A 16,375-nucleotide genomic window follows, 5' to 3' on the forward strand; every position below is an offset into this window, starting at 1 on the left:
AAGCGGCGGCGGCTGTCAGAGCTGGAGAGGGGCCGGGCGGAGTGGCAATGGAGAGTCAACGCTGGCTGCCGCTGGAGGCCAATCCCGAGGTGAGCGTGGCTCGGGTCTTGGCCTGAGGCCGCGGGCGGGGGCGGAGGGCACCGGGCTGCCGCCTCTAGTCCCGGGCAGTTTGTCGCTAAATGGTGTTCTCTGTTTCGTTTTCAGGTCACCAACCAGGTGAGTGAGGTGTCTTGTCGCTTGGGACCCTGGCCGCCTACACCCCTGCACTCCCCAGGAGTCTGGGATTTAACTCCGTGAGGGTCCTTCTTGCTCACCTTCAGACGGGCGTGCCCTGTTTGCGGCCGCTTCCCTTCCACCTGGGTCCTGGAGATGCTCCCAGCTGTCTCTGGTCCCATTCCCCGTCATCAGCATTTCCTGGGTTTTTTGGGTCAGAGGTTTTGAGGGACGTTCACCCTGTATTCCAGTTCCTCTTCTCTCTTCGTTTTGCCTCCTGCTAGTGCCGAATCCATGATTGTCCCAGCCCTGTACCTTCTAGGTGACTAATTTGCCTGCAACACCTGACTCCAAGCTTTGTAAAGGCTCCCACTCAGTCCTTGTAATCTCATCCGCCACTTGCACCATGAAATCATCTTCCAGTCATCTTCTCTCGTCCGATCAAGTCACTTCTCTTCTCCGCCACGCCCCCTTTCTCTTCCAGTTTCTTAAAAGTGGAATTTAGTTGCTCTTATACCATAGGAAAGCTCAATTCCCACGTCATCCTTTGCCAGCTACAACCCTTTAAGTTCGTTTGGGTGTTGGAGGTTCGGGATGGGGAAGGAAGAGGGAACATCTCGCAGCCTCTCGATCAAAAGGACAATAAGTGCTACCAGGTATAAACTTTTTATTTGCTCAGGTGTATTTTGTCTTCTCCTGTTTTTCATTCTCAACAGCAAGTTTACTTTTTACTGCCCTCTTAGTTTATCATACTTCTCCCCCCGCCCCAATAATCTTCCTTCTCATCACCAAGGAATAATGATTCATCCTGTACTTCATTGGTTTTCGGTTTTGAAAGCTTGTAGAAAATTCCTTATATAAAGAAAGCAGATAGAAGTGCTTTATTTTAATGTTGTCAGCAAACTTTTTTTTAATTCAGGTTTATTACATGCTATTGAAATGATTATTACTGCCTCAATTCTTGTCTCTTTAGTAATCTAGTAATTTAGTAATGAACAAAGCTTGGAACACAGCATATATCTTTCATGTTATTATTAAGGTGGCATTTCCTATCAATATTAATTTTCTTTTGTTTTACCCTCTTTGACATTTGTTGTTCATTTTTTTGCCTAAAACATTTTGAGGGCTTTGTAAAGAAAAAAATTTTCCTTCGGAAGAAGTCAGTATTTACAACTTCTGATTTAGTGCCCTAGGAAGGAAGCATATTTCTCTCAGACCTAATTCCAGATATTTTTATAACTTTAGTTAAAAATCAATTTACCATATATCTGGGCTCTGTCCTATTCTATTGATCTATGTGTTTGTTTTGATTACTGTAGTTTTATTACTGTGGTCTTGAAATTAAATAGTATGAATTCTCAAACTTCATTCCTTTTCAAAATTGTTTAGGCTGTTTTAGTTTCTTTGCCTATCGATATAAATTTTAGAATCAGCTTGTCAACCTACACAAAAAATTTTGGTATGATTTTGATGACTAGGCCTATAGATATATTTTGGGGAAAATTAACATCATAACAATATTGAGTCTTGCAATCCATGAAGATGGTACCTCTCATCATTTACCTGAGTCTTTGATTTCTTTCAACAGTGGGCTGTCGTTTTAGCTTGTCGATCTTGCACATTTTTATGTTTGTTTATACCTAAGTATTTAATGATTTTTGGTGCTATTGTAAATGATGGTGTTTTAAAATTTCATTTTCTAGTTGTCCATTGCTATGTATAGAAGTATAATTTATTTTTACGTGTTAACTTTGTCCTGCTGCTGTGCTAAATTCACTTACTCTAGTGGCTTTTTTTGGTAGATGCTTCGGGATTTTCTATACAGACAGTCATATTCTCTGTGGTTAGACTGTGTTATTTTTCCCTTTTCAATCTGTATGCTTTTTATTTATTTTTCTTGTTGAACTAGTTAGGACCTTTAATACAAAATTGAGTAGGATGGAGAGAGAGAGGACATCTTTGTCTTGTTCTGGAACTTAGAGGGAAAACATTTGATTTTTGATCATTAGATATGTTAGGTGTAGGGTTTTGGTAGATGCTTTTTTATCAGGTTAAGGAAGTTCCCTTCTTTTCCGAGTTTGCTGAGAGATTTTATCATGGATCACTGTTGAATTTTCTTAAATGACTTTCCTGTATCTCTTGAAATGATCGTTTAAGGAAGAAATAATACTAATCCTACATAAACATAGAAGAGGGGGGCACTTCTCAACTCATTTTATGGCCAGCATTACCAGACAAGCCGTAATAAGAAAAACTGCAGACTCTCCCTCATGAACATGGATGTAAAAATCCTCTACAAAATATTTGCAAAGAGAATGCAGCAGTATATAAAAAGGATAGTGTATCTTGATGAAGAGCCATTTATTCTTGCAAAGCTGGTTCACTATTCTAAAGTCAATCAGTGTAATTAACTGTATCAACAGACTAAAAAATACAATCGTTTTTAGATGATACCATTATTATTTTTAATGAGATGTTAGCTTATATAATTGGAAACTTATATTCTAAACCTACGTTCTAATTGGAAACCTTTGTTCCTAAGTTATCTTGGTAGACTATAAAACACATTCACTTATTCACATCAATTAAATAATATTTGAGGGGCACCTTTTGGAATACCAGATATCTGTGCAGGAGCTGGTTATATTTGGTGATGAAAACTTTTATGGTTTTCTGCTTTTCAGTCCATTGGGAAGACAGACAATAAACAAGTAAGCAAACAAATAGTTAGCAATTATTATAAGTGCAGTGGAGAAAATTAATGGTACAGTGATGAAGACCATCAGGGAAAACATACTAGGTTAGATGGTCACAGGAGGCCATTCTGTGGTGACATGCTTTGGTGTGGTTGTTTGTTTTAAATTTATTTTTTTAATTAAAAAAATTTTTTATGTTAGTTTCTGCTTTATAACAAAGCGAGTCAGCTATACATATACATATATCCCCATATCTCTTCCCTCTTGTGTCTCCCTCCCTCCTACTCTCCCTATCCCACCCCTTTAAATTTATTTTTTAAAGAAGTAATGTACATTTAGTGGGAGAATGGACAAGTATCTAAGAAGTAATCAGTTTAACCAAAATTTTTGTACTTGTTTCTTTATTCTCTTTATGTTAGTGGCAGAGCTGAGACTCGAAAATGAATGGAAATTTAATTAACTCACTCAGAATTTGGAAAATTTATAAATTAAGCCACAGATTAATCCCAGCAACAATACCCGTCCCCACCTTTTCTTCTTTCCTCAATTGAATGGAATCATAGGCCTTTTACTTACCTTGATTTCACTGTGTTACCATTTGTTGGTTGCATGTGTCATTATACTCAGTATGAGCAAACACTGTTTAATGCTCTAACAATGCCTAGTTGGTATAAGAATGATTAACACATGTCTACTATATGAAGATTGTTAGTAACTGTTAGACGTTAACTAGTAACCATATGTCTCAGTAGATGTGGTAAGTAGTGATTTCTTTTGTTGGTTTATATGCTGTCACTGCCTTCTCAGGATATTTTGTCTTGCTATAGGTAGGACTTACTTAGAATAAAATCAGTTAAATGATAGAAAAAATTATTTTAAAAATTGAAGCTCCATTTTATTTACATATGCATTTAAGGGGTAATAGCAGCTTGTAGCTGATGGAAAGTTACAGGTAATTAAGCATCAGGAATTATAACATTTTTTTTAAAAGAACATTTTGTGATGTGGGCAATCATAGAATTTCTTTTTATGACCACACTAGATTTTCATCTTGATTATGTTTTGTGATTTGAGTATTGCACAGCCACATTATGTAATTTTAAATATTGTGTTTTAGAACCACCCATTTCTCATGTGGAAATTCCCTAGAAATATTCCTAATTGTGGATTTTATTGAATAGGCAAAATATTTTCTGGCTGAAGGAAAAGAAATTTACAACTAAATTGTATTTCGTTGCTTAGTGTTGGAAAAAGATTTAGAAGTCACGTGCTAAATTATTGCCATGAACATACAAATATTCATTAGTTAGTGTTTCCCATCTTGGGAAAAACACCCTTGTTACGCTGACCTCCTCTACTACCTCCTCTCTGTTTCCCTTCTTTGTAAATTTTCACAAAGCATTGTCCATAGACGCTCTTGCTACTTTCTTATCAGCGTTTTTTTTTCCTGTATTCACTCCCATCTAGTTTGCTTCTATCCTCACCATTTCACAGTAACTACTTTTCTCAAGTTTACTAATCACGACTTTGCCAGATCCAGCGTTCACTTTTCTGTCACCATTTTTTTGATCTCTCAGCAACATTTGGTAGAGTAGCCCACTCCATCCCTCTTAAAACATCTTTTCTTGGCTGCTGTGATAATTCTGGTTTTCCTCCTATTTCTCTGACTGCTTCTTAGATTTGCCTTTGCTGGATCATTTCCCTTCCAATTACTAAGGAGTTCCTCAGAACTTTGTCCTACACTGCTAATCTTTTTATATTTTCTGTTGTATAGCATTAGTACTGTCAGTTGTCACCTATTCTGTGTGACAGATCCTGTGTTCCTCCAAGTCCTGACTTCTCTACAGAATTGGAAACTACTATATTCAGCTACCGCTCTTACAGTATATCTCCATTTGGATGTCTTATAGATATCTCAAATTTAACATGGCTGAAAAAGAAATCTGGCTTTACATCCTCTCGTTTCTCCTGCAAATCCGCTTCCCCAGTCTTTTAAGGGTACCACCATTTATACAGTGCCCAAGTCAATGTCATTAATTCTTCACAGCTATGCTAGTTTGGAGAGGCCATTCTTGTACTGATTTAATTTCTTGGGTTTGAATCTCTGCTCTGAGACCACAGGCAGTTACCTAGCCTCTTTGTACCTCAGTTTCTTAGTTTCTCATAACCCCTCCTAATCCTGTAAAATTGTTGTAAGGATTAAATAAATTGCTACATGTAAATTATGCATAACAATGTATAGGACAAAGCATGCACTCGGTGAAGTTAGCTGATTTTAATACTTTTCTTGACCTAACCTCTCAGATCCAATGATCTGCAACTCCGGTAGACTCTTCTTTCAGAATCTATCCCAAATCTGGCCATTCTGTTCATTTCCACCACTACGTCCCAAGCCACCATCATCCTTTGTTTGGACAACTGCAGTAGCTTCCTAACTAGTTTTTCTGCTTCTCCCTTTACCTCCCTAAAATATATTCTCAGTATACACCCAAGGAGATTTTATAAAAATGCAAATCACGTCTGTGTTTCCCTGCTTAAAACACTCAAAACACAAAACAGCCTTCCATTGCTTGTCCTTAGAATGCACTTCAAGCTGCTTACTATGGCCTGATGGGGAGGTACTGCCTGCCTCCCACTTTTGCTGGCCTGCAGTCTTTGAATGCCCGTCCTGTTCCTGCTTCAGTCTTCGTACTAGCTCATCCTTTGCTTGAGTCATTCTGATCTGGGTTGTTTCATGGCTGGTTCTTGTCATTTGTGTCTTAACTTAAAGTCCTCTCCTCAGTGAGTCTTTCCTGATTATGCAGGTAATGTTCCTTCCTTTTCCCACCACCGGCCCTGAAGCTACACTGACATCATGTCTTGTTTTCTTTTTTTCATAATACTTAACCACCTTGTGAAATTATCTTGTTTATGTGTTTACTTGTTTATTGTGTGTATCATACCACTAGAATGTAAGTTCTGTGAGAACAAGGACAAGTCTGAAGTACTAAGAATGGTGCCTGGTCCATAGGGGGCTCTCAACAAATAGTTATTGAATGGAAGAATGAATAAATTTTATATAGCTCCTTTCATGCTCCAGAAAATGTTTCTTAAAATTATCTTTAATGTGGTCATGAATCTTTTGCTTGAATACTTCAGTGAGCAGTATTCTATCTCATAAAGTGATTTAGTTTTTTATTATCATGAGAATAATGTATAATTAGAAGAATTATATTTCTTTATATTGAAACAAAACCTGCCTTCCTGTAACTTCCTCCAGTTGTCTGTCATCCTCCCATTGAAACCATACAGAGTAAATCTAATTGCTTCTTCATGATATTACTAGAAATATTGGGGGAAAAGGCTTATAATAATTTAAGTTTTCTTCGAACATGCCCAGATTCTCCAGTTGTGATGTCTTCCAAAACCTTATCATTCCTGGTGACCTTTCTTTGAGCCTGATTGTTTGTTGTCATCCTTCATAAAATAGGCCTGCCAGAGCTGATATCATACTCCACTCTGAATAATCTGTGTTGAAATAGTGTGTTACTAAATTGTCCTGAGTAATACAACTTTTAAAGCAGATCAGCATTGCATCACTTACATTGACAATTGTGTAGTCCATATTGAGCCTGCAGTAAAGTAAACTTTTTTCTTGGTCCCTACATAAAATGTTTTTAGTATTTCCCCATTCTGTACTTAAGTAATTTCATTTTTGTTTGTTTACTAAATAGCTATTAAAATTCATTTGGCTGGTTTCCAGAGTTTAAAAACCATTGTTTTCTCATTTAACTATTAGTTATTTTCCTAGTTCTGCATCTAGCAGTTACTACTAGTATACTTTTACTAGTAGTGATATCAAGCAATTATTAGATAAGTATAATTTCTGTCATAACCCAAATCATTAGTAAATTAGTAACAAGGCAGAATCTATTGCTGTCCTGAGCTGGCCATTAAAGACCAGAGCAAGTGACTTAAGAACAAATTTGAAAGGAAGGTAGATTTAATTTTTCTTTTTTTTATATATATTTATGTAATCAGAGTTTTTGTTACTTGAGTATCACCTAAAGAATGAGGAGGAATTCATTAAAAATGAGAGGGAGGGCTTCCCTGGTGGCGCAGTGGTTGAGAGTCTGCCTGCTAATGCAGGGGACACGGGTTCTGGGAAGATCCTACATGCCGTGGATCAGCTAGGCCCGTGAGCCACAACTACTGAGCCTGCATGTCTGGAGCCTGTGCTCCGCAACAAGAGAGGCCACGATAGTGAGAGGCCCGCGCACCACAATGAAGAGTGGCCCCTGCTTGCCACAACTGGAGAAAGCCCTCGCACAGAAACGAAGACCCAACACAGCCAAAAATAAATAAATAAATTTTTTAAAATGAGGGGGAGAGGCTAACATTTTTTCAGATATAAGTCCAGTTTGTGTGCAAAAGTGATGGTTATCGACCCTTTGAGAACTTGAAGAGTTCATTGTGGCTAAAATTAGAGAACAAAGTACAAAAAGGTACTTTAAGCAGTGAGAGACAAGTAAATAAGCACCAGAACATCCAGAGCTTTGCATGTGGGTTCTGAGAATGACCTTGAAAAGTCACAGAACCTCCCAGGCTCAGTTTTCTCACTGGTGAAAGGATGTAATAATAAAACCTCCTTTGCAGTAAAGGTGAAGTGCATTAAAGTTCCTAGCATAGTTTCTGATACAAGATACTATTTTTAGGGCTTCCCTGGTGGCACAGTGGTTAAGAATCTGCCTGCCAATGCAGGGGACACGGGTTCGGGCCCTGGTCCGGGAAGATCCCACATGCCACGGAGCAACTAAGCCCGTGTGCTATTAACTACTGAGCCTGCACTCTAGAGCCCGCGAGCCACAACTACTGAAGCCCATGCACCTACAGCCCATGCTCCATGACGAGAAGCCACTGCAACGGGAAGCCACTGCAATGAGAAGCCTGCACACCCCAATGAAGAGTAGCCCCCGCTCGCCGCAACTAGAGAAAGCCCGCGTGCAGCAACGAAGACCCAACACAGCCAAAAATAAATAAATAAAATTAATTTAAAAAAAAAAAAAAAGATACTATTTTTAAATATTTACAAATAAATTAAAATATTCTGTATCTGGTGGAAATTTTTTCTTTGGACCATTGAAAAGGATAAGTTAACCAAGGATCTTTTTTGGGCACATATTCTAATTTACTAATTGTTTTTCTTGATAGGCCAAACGTTAGTGTGGCATTATAAAAATTTAGTGAGCTAGTCAGTCAGAATTTTTTGTTATTACCCAATGTTTTAAAAAGCCTGAAGACAGATATTAAAGGTTATAAATCCCTTTATTATATTTGGTGCAAACAGAATGCTTCTAATTGTGTAGAGAAGGCTTTGCAAGTGCCTGTACTATATAGAATACTTTTCTTTGTAAGCTGGAGAGATTTTTTGGGAATAGTTTTAAAACTGGCATTATGTTTTATCACAGTTTTGTAAATTTAAAGAAAATACATGCATATCAGTTCTGTAGATTTGTATCTTTGAAACTACATCTATTGTAAAAATAACACTTGTTAAAAACACTGGAAGATAAAAAGTTGAGTTCCATACCATCCAAGCTAACTACTATTAATATTTAATATTTTAGAGAATTTCTTTTTAATCTTTCTCTATTTGACTATGATCATCACAAATGCACGTAGGTTCTTCTTTTTCCTTTAATTATAAAAGTAGGATACCTTCGTTATTTAAAAAAAAGTGAGAGGTAAAAGTTGGAGACTTTCTTCCTCACCTTTTCTCCGAAGCCCAGAGGTAGTTACTAGGCATAGCCTCTTTTATTCTTTCTATGCATATGATGACTTCCTGTGTGAGTCTGACCCATAACAATATGGAGTCAGAGGTTGCATCGGTGTACTTAATAGATATTAGTTAAGTTGAACGTCTTTTTATCAATCTTATTTGATTGGCTATATGAGTAAAAAGTTGAGGAAAAGTATGATTCCAGTTAAATTTTAATCATTTTTTTATATTTAATTTAATGTTCTATTTAATCATTGATGTGTTCTCAGTTTGATACTAATCACTCTCGCTACAACTGCTTTGGAGCTTGGTAATTTTTATACTCTTTAGCTTTGGCTGACATGGAACAAGCTTACAACTTCAAGGTAATTTGCCAGTTTTCTCCAGAATGTTTTTTCACTAAGATGTTTAACTGTTACTTTCAGTTTGCAGCACAGATGTAAAAATTACTCTGTTACATGTACCTCTTGTTTTATAACTTTATAGCAATATGGCTATTGGGGGTACATAATATTAACAAATAAATTTAAAGTCTTTTATCAGAGTTTATGATACTTTTCCTTGACAGTATGCCTTTTAGAGCTGTCAGTCCTGTGCAGGTAGTATTTGGAGTATTTGGAGCTGATAAATGCCTGGTTTTAGATTAGAAGCCAAATGTATCTTTCCTACCTCTTTAACTTGGCACAAATAAAAAGTATATGTAAAATATTCATTATAAACATAGATTAACAGACATGTGCAGACATACAGATGGCTAGATTATCTATTAAGATAGAGATACAATCTTCAACAAATTTCTTGCAAGTTCAGCAAATAGAACTCGAGTGTCTATGGTTTGGCCAGTACAATGCTAGGCAGTGGGATTAAAAAGATGAATAAGACACAGTTCCTTCCTTTGGCTTTGCAGTCAGTTTTAGTCCTTTTTTAGTTTCTAGATAGAATTGAATATTGAGGAGGGCATAGACTAAGAATTTCAGAGAAAGTGGAGAAGGGAGAGGGAAGTAGTTTGAAATACTTCATTGAACTTTTTTAAAGTCTGGAATCATTAATAGGAATCAGATGAAGAATAGGTATTAACTAGAGAAGGCCATTGATTTCTGTGGCCCCAGACTTGCAGAGCATGTGACTTGATGAATCTATGGATGTTGAGCACATTCTGCCAAGATAAGTTTTTTAATTCAGAGTATTTCTTTTTAAATGTATCTAAGACCTTATTTTTGACCAACCATACTATCAGTAAGTAGCGTTTTTTCTACAGGCAGAGAATTGGAGGGATGTGGAGAGTGGTCCTTTAATCAGGAATGTCTTGTCTTGTAGAACCTGACTGTGAGATGAATAACACTGTTTATGTAATAGGGCATGGCTTCCATTGGTTTTGCAAGATCTCATTTGATGATCTAAGTATGTGTGATCGTTCTTCAGGGAGAAATACCCAAGGCACCTTTTTATTTTTAAATCTCAGTTAATGTTGGAGCTTCCCTGGTGGCGCGGTGGTTGAGAGTCCGCCTTCCGATGCAGGGGACACGGGTTCGTGTCCCGGTCCGGGAGGATCCCATATGCCGCGGAGCGGCTGGGCCCGTGAACCGTGGCCACTGAGCCTGCGCGTCCGGAGCCTGTGCTCCGCAACGGGAGAGGCCACAACAGTGAGAGGCCCGCGTACCACAAAAACAAACAAACCAAAAAACAAACAACAACAACAAAAAAACAACTTAAAGATAATGTTAGACCAGTAGATACTATAATGTATTCTCAAAGTAAGGTATAATGATGCATTTTTAGTATGTTTTTTGTTTCCTCTACTCCTTTATTATTTCTATCATGTAAAATTTATTTTGTGATGGTGAACTTTTTAAAACCATCAATTTCCTTCAGTACAGGCATTTATTGAGTTTATTGTGAAATTGACATCATTCTTATTATTATGTTCTTTTTTCCTTTTCTCTCTGCAATAGATTAGGGTCTGATATTTTATTTCCCTATGAATTCTTAAGAGTTTGAAAAAAACACTGCTCTTTTGTTACAGTTTTTTTTTTTGCTAGATCCAGGGGAGACAGTGAAGCTGAGTAGGTTTCATTGTGTACTGAAAGTCAGGAAGCCAGCAGGTTACTTTTTTATATAATTATTTTTTTAAATATTTATTTATTTATTTCGGCTGCACCTGGACTTAGCTGCGGCATGTGGACTCTTAGTTGCGGCATGCGTGCGGGATCTAGTTCCCTGATCAGGAATTGAACCGGGCCCCCTGCATTGGGAGCGCAGAGTCTTACCCCCTGGACCACCAGGGAAGTCCCAGGTTACTTTTTATATCAAGCATTTCCTGGTGTTCCCACAAGTTGCTTGGACTTTTTTGGCCTTATACACTCTTTGTTCATTGATAAAACTTGTGATATCAACCTATCATCTATCTTTAAACCTCAGTCATCATTTTTGATAATTAGGATAGACTATACTGATTTACTACCAAAATAATTCTTTATGTACTAGAACTTAGATGCATTTCCTTAAAAATCCAATGTTGGGAATGAGTTTAAGATACCAATCAAGCCACTTGTATGTGTTCAGTGAAGTCCTGACTTATTATGTTCAATCCCAAAGTAATGGATTTTGAAAAACGGAGTTTTGCTTAATATGTTGTAAATTTTAAATGTTTGTTAACTGATTTAAATAAATTGCTATCTCTTCCTACCTTATTCATGGAAGACCTGCTTTACTTCATTCTTATTGAACATCAGTAATATTTGTACCTTCCATTCCCTTTTATGTATCAGATATACAGTATATACACATTATTTCCCTGTTAACACTAAACTGGTTTTTTTCCCCCTTTTACCAGTTTCTCAAACAATTAGGTCTACATCCTAACTGGCAGTTTGTTGATGTATATGGAATGGATCCTGAACTCCTTAGCATGGTACCAAGACCAGTGTGTGCAGTGTTGCTTCTCTTCCCTATTACAGAAAAGGTAATTGTTAAGTAAGATATAGTTTCCAGTAAATGCAGAATTCTCTTTCAATGTTGAATTAAACCTATGCTGTTGAATTAAACCTATGAATTAAGAACAGATGACTCCCTTCTTGCATAAAATGAGGAAATCTAGACGGTGGGGACATCCTAAAAATCTAGTTTTATTAAAGAGATGTATTTAGATTTTGATTTGTAGATTGACAGAGAAGCCCTGAGTCTTTTAAACTCTGGTAGTTTTCTTTTTTTTTTTATAAAATATGGTTAGTTTGCCTCAACTGTTTTGATGTGACATTTAATCACAATTTCATGTGTATACTTTAGAATTGTTAAGTACTAGGATATTCTTAAATCTGTCTTAGAAAATATATGAATAAAGAATATTCAAAATTTTAATATATAAAATATGTAAATGTTTTCAATATATAAGTAAAGAAATCTTTGTTTTAAGGAGGTAGATGTAACTAGTGACATGGGTTACATTATTTTCAGAATAAACTTGATTTGGGTGCGAATCGTTAAGCTTAAATACAATTTAATTGGCAGATTTAGGATATGTTGGGGATTATAAACAGCTATTCTTAGCTCTCTGTATCTAAATTCAAATCTCCATATTTCAGGCCTTCTAGAATGATATCTTATAGCTATGTGCATTATGGAGCCATTTTAAAACAGTTTTGAGTCTATATCTTTCTGATTTTTATTTTTAAACTTAGAAATAATAGGATGAACTCCACATTGTAAAAAATGAAGTAAATGGGAAGATGTGAGGAATGAGTATTTATACTTATATAAGTAGAAAATATAGTGGCATCTGCCACTTTCTGATATCTCTTATAATTTGGTCAGTCACTATTTCAGCTCATAAGTGACATAATAAAAATCACTCAAAGGATATCTAGTGGATGGTTTAGGAAATATGAAGTGTTTCAATCTTCTAAGTTCTAATTTAGAAACTGATTATGTAGTTGTGAATGGCTTCAGCATACTAATAGCAAAAGAATTGTTATGGATACATCATTATCTTTTAAATAAAGTCAGTTACAGTGTTTTAAATGTGCTTTACGCTATTAATTTATTTCTCTCTGATATTTTTGTTGTCTTTAATTATGGCAGACCACAGTGAAAACACAGTCACTTTCCTTTTTCCTGTACTTGCTCTGAATCATTTTAGGATTTTTTTTCTAAACCTTAAATCTTGAGAAGTTATCAAACTTTTTGATAACTTTATGGTAAGTTTTTGATAACTTCAAACTCTTTTGCTTTGTCACCAAGGAACATTGATGTTAAGCAACAACAATAACAAACTAAACTCTAGGACTGTACAAAACATTTCAGCTCAAGACCTTACTGCATTGAACTTTTCAGTTTTTATCAGTTGAACTTATATGAATGAATTAATGGTTCAGAATTTATTCTGAAAATATTTACAAATTTGATTTTGGATATATGTATATGTATAACTGGTTCACTTTGCTGTACAGCAGAAACTAACACAACATTGTAAATCAACTATACTCTAATAAAAAATAGTAAAAAATTAAAAAAATAAAAATTTGATTTAGGAGCACATTTATAAAAATTATTTTTTCAGGCACAGCTACGTTTGTTGTTAAAAGCAGTTCCTTAATTATGGGTTTTAAATAGACATCATTTGTTTCTTTTATCGCAGGGGTCAGCAGACTTTTTCTGTGAAGGGTCAGCTAGTAAATATTTTCAACTTTGCAGGCCTGATAGTCTCTATTATAACTATTCAACTTTGCCTTTTAGTATGAAAACAGCCATAGACAATACAAAAATAAAACTTTACTTACGAAACCAGGCAGTGGGCCAGGTTTGGCCTGTAGCCTGTGGGCTGTAGTAGGGCTCCCTACTCTATTGGAATCTGAAAATTATAGGAAAACAATAAACAAAACAATAAAATCATCTTCCTACTCTCTTCCTTCTCCTCACTTTTGTTTTTAAATTTATTTAATTAAATAATTTATTTATTTTGGCTGCATAGGCTCTTAGTTGTGGCATGCGGGATCTAGTTCCTTGACCAGGGATCGAACCTGGGCCCCCTGCATTGGGAGCACGGGGTCTTACCCACTGGACCACCAGGGCAGTCCCCATCCTCACTCAATTTTTTAAATATTTATTTTATTCAGGTATAGTTGATTTACAATGCTGTGTTAATTTCTCTCCCCACCCATTTTTTAACCTCATTATTTTTAACGCTTTTTACAATTGGAAAAATGAGGCACAGAGACATTAAGTAACTTGTTGGAGTTGCACAGCTCATAATGGCAGAGCCAGGTTGTGGGTTAAGGCAATCAGATGTAGAGCCCACACTTTTGACATTATTGTACCATATTGTTTTTACAATCAGTTGTTATAGATAATGGTGAATGTTATGAATACCATATACTTATAAATATAGTGTGAATTTTGTTAATATAATATGATGTAACAGTATAGAAATGTGAAAAATAGAAAGTAAAAATCCTCTAGTAATCTCTTATCCCAGATCTCTTATCTCTTATCTGTTAAGTTTTTCTATATCCTTTAACACTTTGCAATGCATATACAAAGGAAATATTTTTAAAACATAAATGAGAATCATATTAATATATACTGGCCTGTAACCACTCTATAATCATGGACAGATTTCTAAGTCAGAATATGTAAATCTTTTATTCTTTTTAAAATGTTTTGTAGTATTGCATTCACATATGCCATGTTAACCAAATCCCCATTGATGTATATTTAGAGTTTTTCCATATTTATATTTAAGTCCTTTTTACTATATTATTTTCACATGTAGACTTGATTTTTTTTTTGATAGTATGAAATATTCAGAACAGAAGAAGAGGAAAAAATAAAATCTCAGGGACAAGATGTTACATCATCAGTATATTTCATGAAGCAAACCATCAGCAATGCCTGTGGAACAATTGGACTAATCCATGCTATTGCCAACAATAAAGACAAGATGCACTTTGGTAAATAATTTTTCATTCCTGCTATCTTCCCCCTGCTTAAGTTATAAGTTAACTTACTGAGCAGTAGGTGGTGTTCTAGTTCTTTCTTTTGAAGTATCAAATAAAGCTTTTCCTCCCTTCTTTCTTTTATAATGGGAATGTATATACTGTTAGGGGAAATATTAATCCTCCCCAGGTTTAACAAACAAATAACTTAAGCCCTATCATTTATCCCAATATTCTTATATTCCTAACTTACCAGTAAAAGGGTTTTACCTGAGAAATAGTTAACATGCTTCTAGTATTTTCATATCTCAGTCTCTTTGAGATAGCAAGCCTTTTCAATTTTATCATCTTTAATATTCTCAGAATCTGGATCAACCTTGAAAAAATTCCTGGAGGAGTCTGCATCAATGAGCCCTGAAGAACGAGCCAGATACCTGGAGAACTATGACGTCGGTACCTTTTTCTGTCTTGATCTCATGTGTGGGCAAAATTCTCTGGGATTGTAGATTCTCTTGGGGGGTTTGTCTTGAAACCGTATATTATGCAATTATGGATTTTTGTTGTATCCATTAAAACAGGCCTTTTGTACTTTTGTAACATTATCTGAAATATCCATAAATGTTGATAAATTGCCACTTCTTTTCTATGTCCAGAGCTGAATGAGAGAAAAAAGGCAATTTGATTTAACAATTTATAAAATATCTTATGATTGACTGTTCCTTACCATTCCCTCCCTATAATAAATATATGCTTGGCAATACCCTGTGTGTCTTTCACTGGGAATTTGGAACAAGGCTGAAGACCAATGGAAAAAACAAAGGTTTAAAGGTAGATGTTAGAATATTCTCTAGCTATTTTATCAGTGTAATATTTTTGCATGTGTGAGGACACAGGCCACATAGTCTAAGACGTTTTAAATGATTGTACCTTTTCATAGAATTTAGATTGGAATTTACATTTTATTCTATTTGAAATCTATTTTTCTTTTGAAGGCTTTTTACCTTTTAATGACATTAAGTAAATTGTAAGTTCTTTGAAATTAGAAACAGTATAGTGTACAAATTATTTGGCTAGAACAATGTGTTAGGCAGAGTTTGTGCCCAATAAATCCATTGACTTGATTATGTTGTTTTAGCATTCTAATATACTTTGATTATTTTAAGTTGTATTTTCTTTAAAAAACCTGCTGATCTCATAAAACGTCTTTATTTTACATAAAAACAAAATGAACAACATAAAAGTCACCAGTAATCCCACCAATGAGAGGTAGCCACCATTTATATTTTTAATAGGGAATATATAATTGTATGCACAATATTTTAAAACAAAAATTTGATCACACTGTAATATTGTTTTATAACTTGCTTTTTTCATGTAACTTATCACAAACATATTACATACCAGTAAGTATATATTTGACATCATTTAATGGCTGCCTAGCTTTCCATAGTGTAGTATTTTATTTAACCAATAAATTATTGTCAGAAATTTAATGTTTTTCCCTTTTTTTCACCATTTGAAAAAATACTACAAGGTATATCATTGTAGCTAAGTCTTTGCAAATATCATTAGTGATATATAATTATGTACAGTTATATGTAAATATATAAACTCCTAGAAGAGAAATTGCTGGACGAAATAGTTTGCATATTTTTAAAGCTTTGATACTTATTGCCGAATTGCCATTCATAAAGGTACTTTCACCCGTAGTTTACTTTGACTGTTTCTCTTCATCTTTGTTAATAGTGCCTATTATAAGAGCATTTTTTTTTTTTTTT

The 16,375-nt window shown here is 35.3% G+C and overlaps 1 protein-coding gene across 2 annotated transcripts in view; it reads left to right on the top strand.

Moving 5' to 3' along the window:
• The window catches only part of UCHL3 (ubiquitin C-terminal hydrolase L3), a 44,735-nt gene continuing 28,360 nt past the window's right edge, over positions 1 to 16,375 (top strand). Inside the window, exons 1-5 of one of the 2 annotated variants that reach the window (XM_032611447.1) lie at positions 1 to 89; positions 205 to 216; positions 11,501 to 11,629; positions 14,456 to 14,612; positions 14,961 to 15,046. In XM_032611447.1, coding sequence (XP_032467338.1) covers positions 48 to 89; positions 205 to 216; positions 11,501 to 11,629; positions 14,456 to 14,612; positions 14,961 to 15,046 — 426 coding nt within the window. In that variant the 5' untranslated portion in view covers positions 1 to 47. Of the gene's footprint in view, positions 90 to 204; positions 217 to 696; positions 870 to 11,500; positions 11,630 to 14,455; positions 14,613 to 14,960; positions 15,047 to 16,375 lie in introns of those variants that run through there. The other variant, XM_032611448.1, reaches the window with a different exon arrangement.

Source organism: Phocoena sinus, chromosome 18 (assembly GCF_008692025.1).
Source record: "Phocoena sinus isolate mPhoSin1 chromosome 18, mPhoSin1.pri, whole genome shotgun sequence".
Classification (NCBI taxonomy): domain Eukaryota; kingdom Metazoa; phylum Chordata; class Mammalia; order Artiodactyla; family Phocoenidae; genus Phocoena; species Phocoena sinus.